This window comes from Sphaeramia orbicularis, chromosome 17 (assembly GCF_902148855.1).
Source record: "Sphaeramia orbicularis chromosome 17, fSphaOr1.1, whole genome shotgun sequence".
Lineage (NCBI taxonomy): Eukaryota > Metazoa > Chordata > Actinopteri > Kurtiformes > Apogonidae > Sphaeramia > Sphaeramia orbicularis.
This window is the reverse complement of record NC_043973.1, coordinates 35,110,244-35,131,409: the sequence shown is the minus strand read 5'-3', so window position 1 is coordinate 35,131,409 and position 21,166 is coordinate 35,110,244. Positions and strand designations below refer to the sequence as shown.

The following is a 21,166-nucleotide window of genomic DNA, read 5'->3' as shown; positions in this document are numbered from 1 at the left end:
AGCTCGCTAGTTACATTTACCTGAGACAATAATCATAATAATAATAAATACTGACCGAAGTTTGTGTAGAATCATTTCCTCCTCTTCCGGTCCGTGTCTGTCTCATCGAGCGCTTTGTTTTCGGGTAAATGTAACTAGCAAGCTAACTGGAGAGCAAACAGCCAATCAGAGTGTACAAGCTCTCCGATTGGTTGGTTTTGTGGCACAATTGTAACGTGTGCGTCAAGTTGAGCGTGCGGACACGACAACCTGAGCGCGCAGGGAGAGGGAGGTAGAGCGAGAGAGGGAAGGGGAAAGTGAGCGAGCGCAGCGCAGCGGTCTGTTTGTGCGCCATGGAAAGAATTTGTGAGAGAACGTTATGAGTAAAACTAACATGCTAACGCATTTATGGAGCACAATATCAATTTTTGTTTGCTCTAGCGTGATTTCTTTTTGAAATATAATGGATATCCTCGCAAAATATATTTTTATGTGCTCAAAATCTCTAATTGTGAGCTCAGAATCTATCGTTGCTCGCTCAAGAAACTGGCACAAATATAATTCTATAATATGATACAAAATTGAAACTCATACATGGAAATTGATATTTGAAACTTTTTTTTCCTTTTGGTTGTTCAGAAGGACCACTAAGGCTCCAGTTTCAAATAACTGGAATTTTCTGTCAGTGATTTAAAGGTTCAGTCTTTACAGGGTTAAAAATAACCAAAAAAAAAAAAAATGCAGCCTTATGGTGTGGTACGCCTCTCCTCAGTCACTAACCTTTATGCCCTCTCTCAACCTCACCTACATGGATATTACCATCAGACCCAGGAGAGGTAGGTATAACATTAAATAAAGGCATAAATGCACAACAAAGCAAACAGTGATGTGATATGATCTGTGCTGACATACACTAAACACACGGACACACCTGAGCATGAACGACATCAAAGCTACAGAAATCTGTCTTCCTGTTTTCATCTATGACCTCTGTGCACTGAACTCATCATGCAAACCTGATCCCAGCCTAAGATGAGCAGCAAACCTGAACATACAAGAATAAACTACAAATGAAACCCCACCCCTGTTAGTTATTAACAAGTGTATGAACTAGAATTAGAATCAGATTCAGAATCAGCGTTTATTTTCCAATTACATAAACACATATGAGGAATTCTTTGCCAGCAATAGATGTCTCTGTATTATATAATAAATAAAACTGCAATAAAGAATGTAATAAAAGTAAAATAACAAAAACTCCACACACATATAAGGTCTTCATTCATAAAAACAGAGTGGAAAAAAGTTTTCAGACACCTTTAAAATTTTACACAGGCTCAAATATTATCCTGAAATGTTTGTAGAAGATTCTTTTTTTGTGTTTCAAACAGTGTGGCTGCATCAGAAAAAACACAAACAAATGCAAATGACTTTTTTATCATTGTTAACAAGAAAAAGATATCAAAGAAAGAATAGCTAAACTAAATTCTCGACAGCTTCAACATGTCATGCTCTGGTGTGTCATTATTTGCTAAACATCCAGTTTTGACCTTAATGGAACTGAGCATGTGCAGAAGGGAGCATGTGGGTTTGGAGAATGGAACAATACTGGGCAGAATTCAGTGACTTAAGACTGATTCTTAATGCGAAAATCACAAATGCATGGGGTGTCCAGAAACATTTTTCACCACTGTAAATACAAACTGATAAAACTGATATATACCCTGAATAAACTGATCAATGATCAAAACATAGGATAAAATATTGAGTGAAAAGGACTTTGTGAACTCTGCAAGGGCTTCCCTTTCACATTATGTGCAATACACTGACTTTACCCCTAAAGACTCAAACATCCACCATCGACCAAAACCATCTACTGATTTAACATGTTTAATTCCTGTTGATCCTCTAATCCTATTAATACATGTAAGTAACTGGTGTGAAATACAGTTCTTCATCTTTTCATGATCATCAGATATGACAGATTTGGATGTTCAGAGGCTCCATAGTGGAAACACTGTCATCTTCTACAACATTGATTCACCAGTAAAACCCATGGAGTTGGATCAGTGATAGTGGATGGACACACTGGGTTTATGTTCAGTTATTAATATATTTTGCTGGAAAAGTCACTTCTTCTTCAGTTTTCTCTGTTTCTGATATAATAACCTTTGAATTTACTCTGAGCTTTTATGAACATCTACATGATCAGTGAATTAAATATAGAAAAATACCAGATTTACTGAAGAAACACAAAAGAAAGAGAATAATATTACAATAAATGGGGATAAATCATTTAAGAAAGGGCAAATATAGAGAAAAATGAATTTGTGAACCACAAAAGTAACACTGGGTTAAGAGGGCATCTCTAATCATCTCACAGCCTCTGAACAGATGAAGCTTCATGCTCCCCCTGTGATCTTTGGCGCCCCCCTGAGGGGGTTTCTTGACCCCAGGTTGGGTCCTTTAAGGGTGGATACTAACCAGAGGCAGTTTTTCCTGCAGGATCAGGGTCAACTTTGCAATTTATCACATTATTCTGAAGGGAAAAAATTAATGGAAGCAGAAATTTTAATCACAATAACTTAATTTTTATACATGAATGCAAGAGTGAAATGAATAATAAACACTGAATAATGTGAAAGGCAACAAAAAACAGCTCTTGGAAGGTCTTAGAGAGAAAAAATAAAACACAACGTGGCATTTTCTCTATTCTATACCTGGATCAGGGACATACACCCCTGTGTCACCTTCTGATTTTGTCCTCCATTATCTATATTTTTGGTGCGATCTCTGTAGACCAGGGGCGTCAAAGTCATTTTCCTCCTGGGGTCACATTCAGCCCAATTTAATCTGAAGTGGGCCGGACCAGTACAATAATAGCATGATAACCAATAAATAATGACAACTCCAAATTGTTTTAGTGCAAAAAAAACATTCAGTTCTACAAATATTTACATTTACAAACTATCCAAACAAAAAGGATGTGAATAACCTGAAAAAAATGAAATTTGTTAAGAAATGTAAGTAAAATTTTATCCATATTATGCCTCGATTTATCACTTTTTATGCATATGCATTACAGATCCAATCTACAAGGGCACAAAACATTTAATAACAGGCAGAACATTGTTAAAATTGCACTTAATTTTCTTTAGACATTTCAGGTTGTTCACATTTTTGTTCAGGTTATTCACATTTTATTGTTAAAGGATAGTTTGTTAATGTAAATATTTTCATAATTTAATGTTTTTTGCAGTAAATCAAAGAGAAAAAAAAATGGTGTTGTCATTATTTATAGGTTATTATGATATTATTTTTGAGTTTGATGCCCAAACTTGCACTTTGCAAATTCATCTCGCGGGCCAGATTGGAACCTTTAGCGGGCCAATTTTGGCCCCCAGGCCGTATGTTTGACACCTGTGCTGTAGATGTTATGTAACACTGGTGTTAAAACTCCTCTATTAGTCCATCACTTCACTTTAGAAATAGTTTTGTAACTCCTTTCAGCCTGTAACTGTTCTAGTACGTCTCTAAAATCTTCTTTGTTTAATTTATAACAATTTCACACATCTGTTGTCGAGATCAGACTAAGACTAAACCCCCTGCTTGTTCTGCTCAGACTCACCTTTCATCCTCCCACTGACTGAAAGACTCCAACTCCAACTTCGTACCCTTTACGTGAACAGATAATCCTGGAGGCTCACAGATATTTAAGATTGGATCATTTCCCACTGCAGATAAATGAAAAAGTGTTGTTTTTGTCTTGTTTGTTTAGTGCGGTTCCCTTTATCTGCATTTAGGACTTGCGTGGGAAAGCCTTTATTTGGATAATCCACCTACAGAGAGTTTACAGAGTATTTGGAACATTTCAGCTGTTTTTATGAGTTCAACCATTCAGCTGTTCATTTTTTTCTGTAAACAAATTATCAGAGTGTTTGTGCTCTCACATTTAAGAAATGACAAACCATCACAGCACAATTCACTGTATTTAAAAATAGAGATGTCAAAAGTATTCCCATTCATTCCTCAGGCAGAAGTATAGATAGGGTTTAAAAAGACTTCTGTAGAAGTTGAAGTAGCATCTAAAGCTTTTTACTCAAGTAAAAGTGTAAAAGTACTGGTTTCAAACAGCTGTGGCTACAAATGTAGTTTACCACCACCAGAGCCAGAGGGGGAGTGTGAGAACCAATGAATTATGGGTCAGTAATGTAAAGCGCATTGAGTGCCCCAAAAACCTCTACAGAAATGTAATTTTTTATTATTATTATTATTATTATTATCATTATTATTATTATTATTATTATTATTATTATTATTATTATTATTATTATTATTATCATCATCATCATCATCATCATCATCATCATTGTTATATCATTATCATCATTATCATCATCATTATCATCATTATTATCATCATTATCATTATTAACATTATTATTATCATTATATTATTATTATTATTATTATTATTATCATTATTGTTATTATTATTATAATCATCATCATTATTATCATCATTATTATTATTATCATTATTATCATCATTATCATTATCAACATTATTATCATCATCATCATTATTATTATTATTATTATTATTATTATTATTATTATTATTATTATTATTATTATTATTATTATTATTATTATTATTATTATTATCTTCTCATTTCATTTATTTCATTCATGGTTGTGCATTTCATCTGCAAACATTCAATAATCATCAGGTGAACAAACATGTACACACCCATGCTTGAAAAGGAGCAGGATGAAGAAAATCTTATATTTCCTGCCCCCTTCTAAATAATAATAGCCTTAATTGTTAGCCATACACAACTGGCTATAAAATCATACTGTATAAAGTCAGACAAACCAAACTAAATACATCCAAAGATGAATATAAAACCAAGTGCAAAACTACATGTCCAGGAAGTACAAAATGTAGGTAAATATATACCTGACGAAATGATGCAAAAGCATTATACCAGACCAAAATAAGTCAATAAATATCACAAGATGCAGTACAAATATGAAGCAAAATGTAAAAACTATAATCTCCTTGTTCTTTCTTTATTGACTTTTTTCAGTTGGAATATGTTTTATACACTCTCTTTTAAACTCTCTGAACAGTCAGTGGTCTGCAGTGTTAACACGTCACGGCTTAGGATCTCTTCACCTGTTTTGGAACCTCGGCTAAGCAGATACCAAAAAACTAGTACCAGGTACCAGATTCCAGGTTCTTTATGTAATGGAAACTCAAAAAGGCCGAGTCGAGTCGAGTCGTACCACTTCGTGGAAACGTGGCATTTGACTCTAAAAGATGTTTCTTCCATCCCCTTTTCAAACCATGTATTGTCCAGTCGTTGTCTGTTAAGTGTATAAATGTGGTAGCAGGTTTGAAATAAACATGTGAAATGAAATTAAATGAAATAAAACTTGTTTCTTAGTGGTTCTCCATCCATGTGGTCACTTTGGGACACTTTGGTCAAAGCCCCCCCACCCCATGGTGTTAGTTTTCCCCACCATGGAAGTCACTCACTACTCCCTCTAGATCACAAGTGTCAAACACGCGGCCCAGGAACCAAATCTGGCCTGCCAAAGAATCCAGTCCGGCCCTTTGGATGAATTTGTGAAATGCAAAAATTACACTAAGATACTGACAATCCTTTTAGTTCAGGTTCCACATTCAGACCAATTCAGTCTCCAGTGGGCAGGACTAGTCAAATACTGTCACAATAACATAGAAATAATGACAACTCCAAATGTTTCTGTTTGTAAATGTAAATATTTTCATGTATTTACACTAAAACAAAGCATAATTTCACAAAAAAGTGTGAATAACCTGAACAAATATGAACAACCTGAAATGTCTTAAGAGAAGTAAGTACAACTTTAACAAGATTCTGTCTGTTATTAAATGTTTTGTGTGTTTGTAGATCCACTGTGATCTGTAAATTATAATGTACATGTATAAATGATAAACTGAGGCAGAACATTGTTAAAATTACACTGATTTTTTCAGTTTGTTCATGTTATTCACATCTTTTGAAAGGCTAGTTTATAGATGTAAACCTTTTCATAATGTAAATTTACCTTTTTTCGCTCTAAAACATAGACAAAAGCTTGGGGTTGATATTATTTCTATATTATTCTGTTATTATTTTACTGGTTCGGCCCACTGCAGATCAAATTTAGCTGAATGTGGAACTGAACTAACATGAGTTTGACAGCCCTGCTCTAGTGGTCACATAAACCTGTTGGACAGTTGTGTGTGAATAAATTTTGTTCATTTCTCTACAAGTCAGTACAATTGAATTTTTGACGCTCTGTATTCTAAACACTCTGATGATAATTTTAGGTAATTTTTTTTTAACATTTGAAAGTATAAATACTACAAATAGCCACTTTCAAGTTTTTAGCTACATTTATTTGTCTCCTGTGACCATCCTCTGTTTGATGACCCAGTCTTTTCTAATCTATGTTAATTTGTTCAATGTAACTGACCTTTTCAATCTTTTATGCATGAGTTATGAGAGAAATTATCCATATTTACTTTAAACTGTTTTCATTACTCTAAATTGCACTGAAATCGTAATCCATTTAAATACTTACAAAATTCTGTTTTAAATTACACATTAAATATTGAACAGACGCCTTTGAAATGTTATAAATCAGCATGAATTCTCTGTAGGCAGACGACAGAGTGAAAATCTAATGGTGTTTCAGGTCATATTTATGCACTAAAAGAGAATATTATAAAAGGTTGCAAACTTCCAAAACACCACTGTTTATCAGATAAAGCACAATTATAGCTCCCAAAGCAATGAGCCTTACATCAGGTTCAGGAAAAATATTAAAATACCATTTAGTTTTGAATAAATTAGCTGTGACAGAGGAGTCTATTTTATTGAATGGTTGCTCCATATTCAAGCTGCTGTAGTTCGTAGCCTTGGGGCTGTTGTATTAAACAGAACTGTCACCAGGTTAATACCACCATATGTTCTTCCAGTAACTCATGAATAATACAGGTAGATATGATTGTATGAATAACACATAAAAACTCACTCAGCATCTTGTTCTCATATCACAGTGTGAGGGCAATGGGTGTAATGAGGAATCGCAGGACACATGTGTTTGGGTGAGTATTTCGGAAGTGCATGTGTGTAAATGTGTGTGCGGCTAAAATTTACTTAAGGGTGCAAATGAGTGTCCATTTTTGTCCAGAAAACAAAAAAAACAATTGTCATAAAGTCATAGAAGTGTGTGTAAATAATGCTAATCCATTTGTGCACAGACTACTGATATTCTTTGAGAGTGGAAGCTCTATTTTCATAAATATTGGATTTGCAATAGCACGCGTATGTGAAAACTTTTGCTGGTGGACGGACATGACACACTGTAAGCCCGGACGTTGTATTTACTAAAATGTTTTAATTACAATGTACTTAAATGATTTAAGTTTTACTACATTATTATAAAATGTTCAGTATATTCTGCTAATTTGTAGACATAGTCGAAAGTATGAAATAGTTTAAGCTGAATGGATTTAAATCACTAAGTTTTAGTCCTGACCACACCTTTTTATCTCCGCATTGCATTGTGGGTATTGGGCATGTTGTTGAAATGTGTTATTTTTATGTGCAGGGGTTCTGCAGGGTTGTGGTGTTAGTGTTAATTTGGACTTAATATGTGTATGGCAGTGTTTATTGGCCTTTTTGTGTTTGTTTTTGTATTTTTTTCAAGCTGCGCCATGACTGAGAGCCATAAGCCAAACAATCGCTTTCCTGTTCATCTGCAATTACCAATAGGCAATATAAATCTTTACCCTTACCTGGAATAAGCATACTCCCTGTACTGACAAAATATTCAGAACTTACTGCCTTCCTTATGTCCATTCACGTTGCAATATATTAAGTTCAATAATTATACAAAGTAATTAATTTTGCAAAAGGTTTTAATTTAAATCAACTTGTAATTGAGTACAAATAACTGATGATATTAAGTCTAATGATTGTACAAAGTAATTAACATTGCAACAAATAATAAGTTAATTTAACTGGGCATTTAGTGTGATGTACTTAAAATAGCAATTCCATTCAAATCAAGCATTTAGGTTAAATACACTCAAGTTTTCTTTACTCATTACTTACATTTTTTTAAGGCAACAGGTTACCTCAGATTTTTTAAGTAAACTCAGCTTATCCGGTCTTACAGTGCAGTGGACGGACATGACATTACCCATGATGCTCTGGTCAGTACCAGTACTTTATTAGGAATAAACTTATAGACTTACTATTGATAATTCTGCTCTTCTTCATAAATGTTCGTATTGTGGATCTAAAACAATACCAGCTTAGCTCTCTCCTCCTTCATCGTCATCACTCACTTATTCATATAGTTCTAACAGTGTTTATTCTATACTTCCACAGATGTTCTAGTTCAGTTTTCTGTGCATCAACTGCATCCATGTGTCTCCCCCTACTTCCCCCTTCTCTTCCTCTCCCCCAATCTCTCTCTATCGCTCTCTCTTTTCTCCTCCTTTACTCTCTCTCTTTAACCCCAACTGGTCCTGTCACTCGTCCATCCTCCTCAGTCTGGTTCTGCTCCAGGTTTAAGCCTGTTAAAGGTACTTTTTTCCTTCCTCTGTCTCCACTCACCAGTGTTTGCTCCTGGAGGATTCTGTTGGTTTCTGTAAATTGGCTTCAGTCTGGTTTTTACCAACTCTGTATGTAAAGTGTCATGAGAGAACTTTTGTTATGATTTGGCGCTTTATAAATAAAATTTGACTTGACTTGATTTAACAAAAACACTAAATGTGTCAGTGGACGGATGTGACATGGTTGTTGTGGATCCCATCATACTGATGCTCTGCAGCCATGTCACAATTTACACTAATGATCCCTGTGCAAAAACTAGGATCACAATTATTTATTGGATAGTTTATCATCAGACTAAAGAGGAAAGAACAATATAGAATTGTTCTTTCTGTATAAAAATGCTTCTTTTTCTAAAACTGTTGATTTAAACAGTGCTGTGTGCCACTCTTCATGTATGTATTGGTGTAACATAAACAGGATGGATCAGCACCATACTCCAGATTGAACCTGTACAAATAAAACATGTGATATGTAGCAGAGAATCTGGGAAGAAAAACTGGGGAATCTAAAAGAATAGAATATTTGTTTTTCAGGTAAATTCAGTTCAAATAGAACTTGTCCATTTGTGACATGAAAATATAGCATTAATTGTGCTGAAATTGGACATTTTTGAGCTGAAAACATAGTTCATATGAGCATCAACATGTTGAACAGAACTGAAATCCTGTCCATTTGAACAACTGTCATTTACCAACACAAAGTTCCTTTGGATTCACTGAGATTGATTTCTTATGCACAAAGACACAAATAAGACCTCTGAGCACATTTAGCCAGTGTGAGGATGGTATATTTGTCATATAATTGTCTCTGTCTGTTGTTTTTTTTTCCATAAAATGAATTCATACACAGCCTGTACTCACCTGTGCTGCATCATCCGTCTGTTTCATTCTGTGTAAAATTATAATAATCAAGCAGGATTTACTCGGCCCTACTTTTCTGTGACAAACTGCTGCATGCAGCTGAGCCGTACAGGCCCACTGAGAGCCCATTAGCATCCTACCTGCCTTACCTGTGCCAGTTCCTATAGAAACCAGCACAAGGGTGGAAGGGACTCAGCACTCACCTTTGAGCCTGGGTAAACAACTGTGTGCTCCCGGGTGGATAAACTGCAGTGTGGGTTTTCCACTGAAGTCACCGCTGACCACTGGATGATCAGTCGCTGGCATTTGACTTTCAGAGACACACAGGTCTGTTTGGGGGCTGGTTTTGGGTTTTGGGTCTAGGGGGTGGCTGGGATAGTCAAGGCCATGTTCTTGAACACAGCTTCCCCACGGAGGTCATTTAACATCCCCATTAACATCAACCTGCAGGGCGCTCGCAGGCGTCAGACACGGTAAGAGGAACGCAAAACAAAGACTCAGCCTCAGATTAACTGTGGAGTATTATATGTATACTGGATTACACTGTTTACTGTAATATTTAGTTAGTCTAGACCAGGGCTGTCAAACTCATTGTAGTTCAGTTCCACATTCAGCTAAATTTGATCTGCAGTGGGCCGAACCAGTAAAATTATAATATAATAATATATAAATAATGTTAACTCCAAACTCTTCTCTATATTTTACAGTGAAAAAAGTAAAATTAAATGATGGAAATGTTTACATCTATAAACTGTCCTTTCAAACAATGTGAATTACTTGAACAAACTGATAGAATCAGTGTAATTTTAACAATATTCTGCCTCAGTTTATCATTTCCACATGTACATTAGAACTTACAGATCACAGTGGATCTACAAATACACAAAACATTTAATAACAGGCAGGATATTGCTAAAATTGCACTTAATTTTCTTAAGACATTTCAGGTTGTTCATATTTGTTCAAGTTATTCACATTTTTTTGTGAAATTATACTTTGTTTTAGTGTAAATACATAAAAATATTTACATTTACAAAGAAAAAAATGTGGGGTTTAGAGTACTTATAGATTATTATGATAGAATTTTACTGGTCTAACCCACTGGAGGTTGAATTGGTCTGAATGTGGAACCTGAACTAAAAGGATTGTTAATTTCTTAATATCTATTTTTGGATTTCACAATTTCATCCAAAGGGCCGGACTGGACCCTTTAGCGGGCCAGATTTGGCCCCCAGGCCACATGTTTGACATCTGTGATCTAGATGTTTAAAGGGGTCCTAGTTTGCAAAACCCACTTTTCTGAGTCTTTATGATACAGGGGGTATTTTCTTTTGTTCAGACATTATAGAAAATAACCCCTCACTGTAAGCCTGGACTTTGTATTTACTAAAATGTTTTAATTACAATGTACTTAAATGATTTAAGTTTTATTACATTACTATAAAATGTTCAGTATATTCTACTAATTTGTAGACATAGTCGAAAGTACGAGAAAGTTTAAGTTGAATGGAATTAAATCACTCAGTTTTAGTCCTGACCACACCTTTCTATCTCCACATTGCATTGTGGGTATTGGGCATGTTGTTGTAAATGTGTTCTTTTTCTGTGCAGGGGTTCAGCAGGGTTGTGGTATTAGTGTTAATTTGGACTTAACCCTCCGGTATCTGGGTGCACCTTTTATGCACACTTTGCACTTCGTGTTAAAAAACTTCACATTATTTTTCACAATTTAAATAAGGTTAGAATTCAAAAGTTGTTCATTTTTGCATGTTCTTTAAAATTCTGTCCACCAACTAAAATGTGCACATTGCAAACAAAAGAAAATGACCAGACTAGCATCTGTCTGACAAGAGTGCCTAAAACGCACTATTTCTAACATTTGATCTGTATGATTAGGGCTGACCTGGATTTACAAAAATAAAATCAAATTAGAACAGAAAAATAAATCAATATATAATGTTTAATAGTTTGATTTATAAGTGTGCATTTTACGCACACTTGGTGACAGATGCTAGTATTTTTGAACATTTGACCTAGCACCAAAAATAATAATGCAAATTAACCAGTGTTGGAGTTCATCATTGACATATGCCAGGATGAAAAAAATCAAATAATATTTGATCCACTTTTTATGTAGTATATTGAAAAAAGTTAATTTTTTGTGTTTTTTGCATCCAAAAAAAAAAAAAAGGTTAGCTTACATTACAAACATGGCATTTAAAGGGTTAAGAATGTGACAATTATTGAGTATTTGGTATTTTTATTTACGGCTCAAGTTGATGAATTAGAAAAAAGTGTAAAAGAATTAAAAACAAACTGTATGAACATTTTTTTGACATTATTCCACAAGTGTGCATAAAAGGCACACTTGGTGCTTAGTAAGGGCCTTGGTGGACGGGATACCGGAGGGTTAATGTGTGTATGTCAGTGTTTATTGGCCTTTTTGTGTTTGTTTTTGTATTTTTGTACAGCTGCACCACGAGTCAGAGCCAGAGGATGAACAATGGCTTTCCTGTTCATCTATAACTGTTCCTACTTAATGTGACTCTTTATACCTTGTCAAATTAAAAGCACTTTCTGTTCTGGCAAGTTACACTAAGCAATCTTCCTACCGAACTTCCACCCATGCAACAATATTAAGTTGAATAAATTCATAAAACAGTTTATATTGCTGAAGATTTTAATTTAAATCAACTTGGAATTGAGCCCAATGAACTGATGATAGTAAGTCAAGTTAAGTATTATACAAAGCAAGTGACATTGCAACAAATTTTCAGTTAAATTAACTTGGCATTTAGTGTGTTGTACTTAAAATAGCAATTCCATTCAAACCAAGCATTTCAGTTTAATACACTCAAGTTTTCATTACTCATTACTTAAATTTTTTTAAGGCAACTGGTTTACTCAAATTTTTTAAGTCAACTCAACTTATCTGGTCTTACAGTGCTGTATCATTAAAATAAGAAGGCAAAATGAAAATTCTTGAACTATTTATTAGTCTTTGGTACATTTATTTGTGTATTTGGGGACCCTAACAGTACAAAAAGTTGAATATGAACACAGTAAAATACAACTTATAAGAAACAGTAAAACACTGACCGATGGTATGGTACCATTTTAATTTACACAATGACTACATTTTCTTTTGATAATTTCCTGATAATACTTGATACTTCTTGCTCAAATTAGGGTTTGAATGTAGAACTCAGACCTGCAGTGGAACAGTTTTTAATGTGTGTTATTAGTACTTTTGCTTAAGTGAAATATCTGAACATTTCTTCCAGCACTGACATAGCAAACAAATATAATCAAAGCACAAAATTTGGACTTGGTACATTTTTATGGATTTTCTGATGTGCAGCGATAAATAAAAATAACACCTCTTGAAGAAAATACTTACTTTTAATTAGATATTTACTTCTGTTTATGGTTTGAACTTAGAAATAAGACACATTCATTGAGTAGGAAATTATTTTTGTGTGTTTCCAAAAAAAAAGGCCTCATGAGATTTACGAGGAAAAAAGAGGATTAATCAGAGGAAGGTTCATCTGATGGTGCTTCAAATGTTTTTCAGGAGGGATCCAAAATAAATTAGTCTCAGCTGGATGTAATCGATGTGTTCCTGGTGTTCACGGTTTGTGTGTTTGTTTGTTTGTTTGTTTGTGTGTTTGTGAGATCCACAGGGAGCTCCTCGCTTCGGCTGCAGTTCAGGAGCAGGAGGGGGCTCGGGGCCTGAATGTCCATGGGGGCCAGCGTTCCCGGGCCCAGATGCCGGTGTCCAGCGTCGGGGAGGATAGAGCCATCCTACTGGGCTTCACCATGATGGCCTTCGCTGTGCTCATGTTCTTTGTAGTGGGCATCACTACGGTCAAACCATATGTCAACAGGTTAACGCACTGTTCAGACTCCAAACACTGACATTATAGTATAGCATAGTCTGTATATGTGTTTAATTATTCATCAACAAGTGGTTATTAAAGCAGTTTGATGCAGTTTTGATATTCCAGACTTATATCGGAACACACTTAGGACATAAAACCACCAATGAATCAACACCATAGATCCACAGACTGTTTCAGTCACTGAATAAAGTATAAAGCATCTGTATTATAGTATCATCAAGTTTATTGTTACTGTTTATTTCTAAATCAGTGCTGCTGCTTTTTGGCACCTGGTTGAACTCCATAAACGCATTTACAGTCAAAACTTGTTGAAAAAAAAAAAAAAAAAAAACAGTAAAAACAAACAAAAAAAAAAACACAAGGAAAACGGTTTAAAAAAAAAAAAAAAAAAGCCCAAACTGAGTCGATCTTACTCACTGCTTTGTTTTGCCCCCCTCATTCCACAGGCAGTGGGGGTTTGCACTGAGCATGCTCAGATGTCTATGGAAAGAACAAGGTCTATTCCATCAGCACGTTTTGAAATGTTTCCTCTTGAGCAAATGGTTGAATTTTTATGAATATTTAAAATAACTCATACATTCAGATCGCTCACCACAGACACATCAGGGGTTAAAGGGTTAACTGAGCTAATGATCAAATAAATGTGACTCCATCACATAAATCTTAATCATTAGCAGGAGGAAATCGTGTTGTATCTTTTATTATTTGACGAATTAAATCATCATAAGTATAGGATTAAATATATGATATATGACATAAGAAAAATAAAGTCATAATTCATTAGTGCTGCCACTAATGAATATAAATACTACAGGCAATTAAAAGTGGAACAGTACAGTTCTAATATTCTGGCATATGCTCCAAATGATAACATGTAAACTGCAGCACGTTTTCACTGATATGAAACTGCAAGAACAGAAGCAAATCCTCAAATTAGGGGCTTTGGAACAAGTGGGTGTTTTGCATTTTTGCTTGATAAGTGACTTTAAGAATTCTTTGATATGCAAAATCCTGCCTATTACTTAGCCAATTAGGAGAAACTGTTTTACAAGTTAACAAACAGCTCTGCAGGGAAATATATACGAGTGTCAACAGCTTAACATTTCACAGCATAAATATTAACCCTTTCATGCATGAATTACAAGAACCTTAATCAAGATTTTTTTTTTTTTGAGTGATTTTATTCCTCTTTAGGCATTAAAAAAAACAATGCGATATATTTTTTTTATGAAGCTATTTTTCATGGAGTTGCAAAAATGTCAACTCAGCTGGACACTGTGCATTTAATTTTTGAAGCAAAGAAACATATATTTACTGATAAACTGTGTGAAAATTATGAAATAAAAACATTTATAATGCTGCTAGTCTGATGTTTTCTCACATTTTAACATACTCTAATGCTAGTTATTATTCACTTCATGGAGATAATATGCATAAAAAAAAAACCAAAAAAATTTTTTTGTTAACCCTTTCATGCACAGTGGTCACTCCAGTGGTCAGTTCTTCTCCAGCTGTTCTCTTGTATATTCATGGGTTTGGTTGTTTTAGTTCCATATCAGCCAACACAGTGGACATTTATGCACCATCCCATAATAATATACTGACATTCAGACCATTACTGTAACTTTGCTGTTCTTGATAAACCTGATCTAACATGTTTGAGTGGAAATCAATTGTTGATTGTTATTAAACTATAATTAACAGGTTTGTTTTGTATTTTATAATTTTTTTTTGCATATTATCTCCATGAAGTGAGTAATAACTAATAACAATAACAATAATAATAATAATAATAATAATAATAATAATAATAATAATAATAATAATAATAAATTTTATTTGTATAGCGCTTTTCGTGGTACTCAAAGACACTTTACACACAGCGTAACTAGTATTAGAGTATGTTAAGATATGAGAAAACATCAGATTAGCACCATAAAAAATGTTTTTATTTCATAGTTCTCACACAGTATATCAGTAAATACATGTAGCTTTGTTTCAAAAATTAAAACCATGGTGTCCATCTGAGTCGACATTTTTGCAACTCCCTGAAAAATAAGTTCTTTAAAAAATGTAATCGCATTATTTTTTCCATGCCTAAAGAGGAATCAAAACAGGACAAAAACATCTTGATTAAGGCTCTCGTAATTCATTCATGCATGAAAGGGCTAAGAGTTAATTTAAGTTAAGTTAGGTTAAGTTAGGTTAAGTTAAGTTAAGTTAAGTTAAGTTAAGTTAGGTCAAGTTAAGAGTTTGAACAAATCTCCAGCCAAATGACACCCCCACTGTGCCTGGCTGCTGTGTTTCAGTAACTGGGAGGAGGAGGCCAGCTGTGTGCTGCTGCAGACCACCATCCTGGACCAGTGGGTGGACTGCAGAGGTGTGAGTGCCGTGCCCTGCCTCAGGGTCACCGTTAACCTCAGCGGCTCCCATCAGCTGGCTCTACTACACTTTGACGAGGAATCGGTTCTCCTCGCTCCTGAGGTAAGGACTGGTGGAAGTAAATGTTGCCCCTCCGGGTCTTGTGTCCTTCATGTTTTAATTCTTTCTGTAGTGTAAGGCCCGGGTTTGGATCTATTTCACAGCCCTTGTTGGTGGATCCAAAGCCTGGAGGAGCGGAGCATTAAGGCTTTGTGTCTCCGCTCTAAACGGACATGTCAGACCTCAGAGTGGAGTGGCCTTAAAATCCTCTCTCAAAGCATCAGTTTCATTTTAGCCACTTAGGCAGGAATGTATTTGTAGTAGTGAGAGAAATATTCAGACCCTGAGGTTGACTAAAAGTACCAGAAATACTAGACCCAGAACTGGACTTCAGTAAAAATATGCAAGTGTTATCAGCAAAAAAGCAGTGCAGTAAAAGTATTGTGGCATGTTTGCCACAGTGCATTATGGGTAGTGGGTATTTTGTTGTAAATGTGTTATTTTTATGTGCAAGGTTGTTGTGTTAGTACTAGTTTTGACTTAATGTGTGTATGGCAATGTTTACTGGCCTTTTTGTTTTGTTTTTTTGTATTTTTGTAATTTGTAAAGTTGCACCCTGAGTGAGAGTCATAGGCAGAGCAATCGCTGTCCTATTGCAGTTATTTCAAGAGACTTCTTTTTGCATGTCAAATCACAAGAACTTCAGTTTATACTAGACTCAGAGATAACCCCCTGCCAAACTTCCATGTGTACTGCTGTATATTTACTTCCATTTCCTGTAGATATGTTCCAATGTTATAATAGTTTTGGATTTTTCATTATAATTTAGTTTTAATTAGTTTTGACTCTTTTATTCTGGAATTCAGTTAGTTTTAATTAGTTTTTAGAGCAGGTTTGCTAGTTGTTATTAATTGTCGTTTTTTTTTTTTTTTTTAGTTTAGTTTAGTTTTAGTATTAGTTTCAGTTTTTTCATATATTTGATCTTCCTCACCATCCTATTCAAAGAAATAAGTGAGGTGCGGATCAGTGGGTTACCCTGGACCCTTTATTTGAGGGTGGGGTTAGGGCGGTTCTGACTGAGCACACACACAAACACATGGACAGTACCATGGATACATTCCCTAGAGCAGGTTGGAGGGGGTCATGTAGGTGGGGGTGTGACCCATACACAACGTCACTTACGTTAAAACAAAACTGAAACTTTCCATACTTTCACTGTCGGCCTCCCGACTTCTACACCTCTGTTCTACCGCTGATCTGAGACTAAATGTTCACGTTCTATCCTATATCGACACTGACAAAGACAAAAACTAAGGGAATTTTATCCATAATTTTTATCCGTTTTAGCTAGTTTTGTAAACACAGAATACAGTTTCAGTTAGTTATCATTTTTTTCTTTTAGTTATAGTTTTATTTATTTCAGTTAACAAAAGTGGTTTTTCAATTCTAATTTTTTTCATTTTGTTCATTTCGTTAATGATAATAACCTTGATTTGTACATATGCAAATCTTGTATTTTTTTTCCTGCTTTATTAGTGTATTCTATTTATTACCCCGGTCCCCCCAAAAGGGAGGCAAGGGGTATTATTTTGGTTCAGTTTGTTTGTTTCTTGTTTGTTTGTTAACACTCTAGCAGCCAAACTATTGGTTGAATTCATAATAAATTGGGTTTATAGATTGCCAGTGACCCAGAATAGATCTGATTACATTTTGGGAAAAGCAGGTCAAAGTTCAAATTTTTAATGAATTTTGTACAATTTTTTTTCCCATTCACTTATGATGAGCGAAATTTCAAATGTCTGTAGCAGCAAAACTATGGGTTGAATTCCTACCAAATTGGGCTTATAGATTGCCAGTGACTCAAAATAGATGTGGTTATATTTTGGGAAAAGTTGGTTAAAATTCCAATTTTTGATGAATTTTTTAAACGTTTTTTTTTCCTCCCATTTACTTCTTATGGGGGAAATTTCAAATATCTATAAAAATGTGAATTTTGTTTCAATTTACTTCAAACTTGGCAAGTATTTAGAGGCAGTTGATCTGCTGACATCAGCACATGTATAGACAGGATGACATCAGCTGGATCGATGCCAAAATAAACTACAATATGTGCGAGGGGCGGGGTTTGTTGTGCCTGGAACCATTTGTCTTTATTTATTGCTTTTATCTTTTCACACTTACTTTCCTCTTATTTTATTTATTTATTTATTTTGCTAGTGTTTTTTCAAGAGTGTTTTTGAATGCAACAGAGCTATTGTGACCAAGTAATTTCCCTTGTGGATCAAAAAAGTTTGTTGAAGTCTAAGGAAAAGGTTCCATGTCAGTGTTTTTTCTACTGTATTTGATGTTTTTTGATGATTCATTTTTGCCCAGATCTATTTTTCTAGCCTCCAAATGATTTTTTTCTCTACATTCAAGCTTCCCTAAGTGATTTATCACTTAGGGAAGCTATATTATCCACTACATTTTGCATTTTTCAGTGAAAATCAGGTATTTTCCTTTATTTAATTTCCTGATCATGTAGCTGCACATAAAAGCTCAGCGTAAATTCATAGGGTATTATATCAAAACAGAGACAGCTGAGGACATCATGAGTTTTTCGGCGAAATATATCATTAAATTAACATAAAAACAAGTGTCTCCAACCACTGTCATTTGTCAAACTAAATGGGTTTTACTGGTGAATTAATGCTGCAGAAGATGACAGTGTTTCTATGTTCACTACAGAAACCATGAATGCATCTGGGAAAAACATCTGATGCTGCAGAACAGATGACAAACTGCATTTTACTGGAATTATCGTATTTTACTGTAGTGATAGGATAAGTGGATCAACAGTTATTAAACATTTTAGATCAGTAAATGCTTTTGGGTCTTTAAGGGTTTAGAGGGACAAAATTTCCTAACCTGTAAAGGAGCATTTAATCACAAATACTTCAAATCAATACATTTTTGATGTGAATAATAAAAATATTTGTATAAAACACTTAAATGAGCTAAAACATCAACAATTATTAGTAAAATAGAGCAAAATTAAACATTTGAATTGCTCTGAAGATGTAAATAATGCAGTCTTTACCTTTTCCTGCAGCTTTTCAATGACTAAACCAGATTTTCCAAGATCAGTAAAAGGCCCCGGCCAAGCGAAAGTGAACATCAGTGTCAATTTATTTTTTCTCTAAAATAATATTTTTGATTACCCAGCATGAAAGACATATATCTCTGGTTTCTGTACCTGAATTACAACTGGATATAAAAGAAAATATATAAGAATACAGTGTATATTAAGAACAGTAAAGGTTGTAAATGAATGTATACAGTATAAATTCAAAATGTAAATAGCAATGTGTAAAAAAAAATATGTTCAAAATATATGTGTCTTATCTGATATTTCATAATAATCCAATAATATAATGATTTCAAATGTTATTAATTAAAAAAAAAAAAAAAAAAAAAACAGCAGAAAGATGTGTATTAAGTATAGTAATGAAACATATGTGGCCAAAGACTGATAATTTCTTCAGTATCTTAATAAAATCTTTGATTATTTTTCTGGTGCATCACACTGAACAAACACCTCACTGTTACTTTTTTGGATTCTCACTCCTTTATCATGAATTAATGTTGTTTAAATGTAAAATTTTTGGATATAATGTACTGTAATACATTAAGAAAAGTGTGGTATGTTAAATATTTGCACTTTCTTTGAGGAACAGCCCTTTTTGGCCTTTTTTTCCAAACCTTGAATACCTGCTGTATATTTTCCCTCACTCCATTAATTTGTCAATAATGATAAATTAATGTTTTTATTAAATATTTGGTTATTATTCCTTGCTTAGACCAACAATTGGAGCTATTATGGTTGCTGCTAAATTCATTTTTAACCCATAAAGACCCAGCGCTACTTTTCTGTTAGTTCCCAAATTAATTGGTCTCTCTATTTTACCGTCCTTAACTGATCACCATTTATCATTATATTATCCTCTCCAGTTTGCATTTTTTTCCAGTGAAAATCTGGTCTCTTTTTAGATCATCTTCTTTGCAGTAGATGAACAGAACAAAGGGCTGGTTCAAAAGACAGACTTGTACATGTCAGTTCAGTCACTGATTGCAATCAGAGCTGCACTCCATAAAACTGAAACCCTGTCCCCCCCACCCCCCAGTGTTTCTACATTCCCAAATGTCGGATGGACAGACCAGAACTGGAAGGCGAAGTCCAGAAATTGAAGAGCAGCTTAGACGCTCGGGTGGGAAGAGTTTCATCTTGCCTCACCGACCGCGCCAGGCACCCACAGGACGCCATCTTGAACAGGAAGTACACGATGAGGACGGCCATGTTGGCGCTGCTGTGGCCGTCTCTGATGCTGGGCGGCGGAGCTCTGCTGGTCGGCCTGGTGAAGATGACTCAGTGCTTGGCTCACCTGTCCTCCGAGATGTGCAGCGAGACCTCGGCAGGACGGCTGACGTCCAAATACACCCAGGGACGGCTGTACAAACTCCTGCGCAGGGCCAGTGTGCAGTCTCCCACATGAAAAACCCAACAGAAGCGAAAGGAAAGAACCGCTTCATCCAGTAAAAAGTCCAACGTGTTAGATTTTCCCAGACTGAGGAGTGTTTCCACCTAGTTTAACCCTTTCATGCATAGTGGACACTACAGCGGACAGCTGTTCTATTGTTTATTCATGTTTTTTTTTTGTGTTATTTTGTTTTAGTTCCATATCAGCCAACACAGTGGACTCTTATGCATCATCCAAAACACTGTAATTCATACAATTACTGTAACTTTGCTGCTCTTGATAAACCTGATCTGCAGTAACATGTTTTAGTGTAAATCAATTGCTAATTGTTATTAGACTGTAATTAACAAACAATTTTTTTTTTTTTTTTTATCTGATTTTATTTATTTATTTATTTATTTTTGCATATTCTCCTGAGACCCAGTAATGCATTTTGTCCTCTGTAGGGGACAAAAGTTTGACAGTTTTATTTTAAAAATGCTGTGCATTACAAAGGACATTCCATTAAAAAATCAATCAATCAATAAAAATAATTTTAAAAATGTATCTGAAAAAACTTGTATTATGCAGTTTCCAATCAAGACAATGTTTTAATGTAAAAAAGCTAAAACTGTCCATTTCCTGGGTCTCAGGAGGATTTTATCTCCATGAAATGAGCAATAACTAATATTAGAGTATGATAAAATGTGAGAAAACAGTAGCAATTTAGCAATTAGCGGCATTAAAAATGTTTTTATTTCATAGTTTTCACACAGTTTATCACTTTCTGACGATGATTTTTAAATAAATGTTTCTTTGCTTCAAAACTTAAATGCATGGTGTCC

At 34.7% G+C, this 21,166-nt stretch overlaps 1 protein-coding gene across 2 annotated transcripts; it reads left to right on the top strand.

The window, feature by feature from the left end:
* The first annotated feature begins 7,086 nt into the window (after nucleotides 1-7,086).
* On the top strand, nucleotides 7,087-20,510 carry kcnmb3 (potassium calcium-activated channel subfamily M regulatory beta subunit 3). Of its 2 annotated transcripts, none has more exons than XM_030160978.1 (4): nucleotides 7,087-7,123; nucleotides 13,186-13,389; nucleotides 15,714-15,888; nucleotides 19,989-20,510. In XM_030160978.1, the coding sequence occupies exons 1-4, from the start codon at nucleotides 7,095-7,097 to the stop codon at nucleotides 20,355-20,357; spliced, it is 777 nt and encodes a 258-aa protein (XP_030016838.1). In that variant the 5' UTR covers nucleotides 7,087-7,094; the 3' UTR covers nucleotides 20,358-20,510. The 2 variants fall into 2 exon arrangements, with proteins under 2 accessions (XP_030016838.1, XP_030016839.1); XM_030160979.1 differs by lacking the exon at nucleotides 7,087-7,123 and adding an exon at nucleotides 9,337-9,975.
* The last annotated feature ends 656 nt before the right edge of the window (nucleotides 20,511-21,166 follow it).

Bases quoted from the DNA above. Each gene is read 5' to 3' on its own strand.
- kcnmb3 (XM_030160979.1), top strand. From the start codon at position 9,890: ATGTTCTTGAACACAGCTTCCCCACGGAGGTCATTTAACATCCCCATT. The intron at 9,976-13,185 runs GTAAGAGGAACG...TGAGATCCACAG, and splicing joins GCTCGCAGGCGTCAGACACG to GGAGCTCCTCGCTTCGGCTG. The intron at 15,889-19,988 runs GTAAGGACTGGT...CCCACCCCCCAG, and splicing joins CGGTTCTCCTCGCTCCTGAG to TGTTTCTACATTCCCAAATG.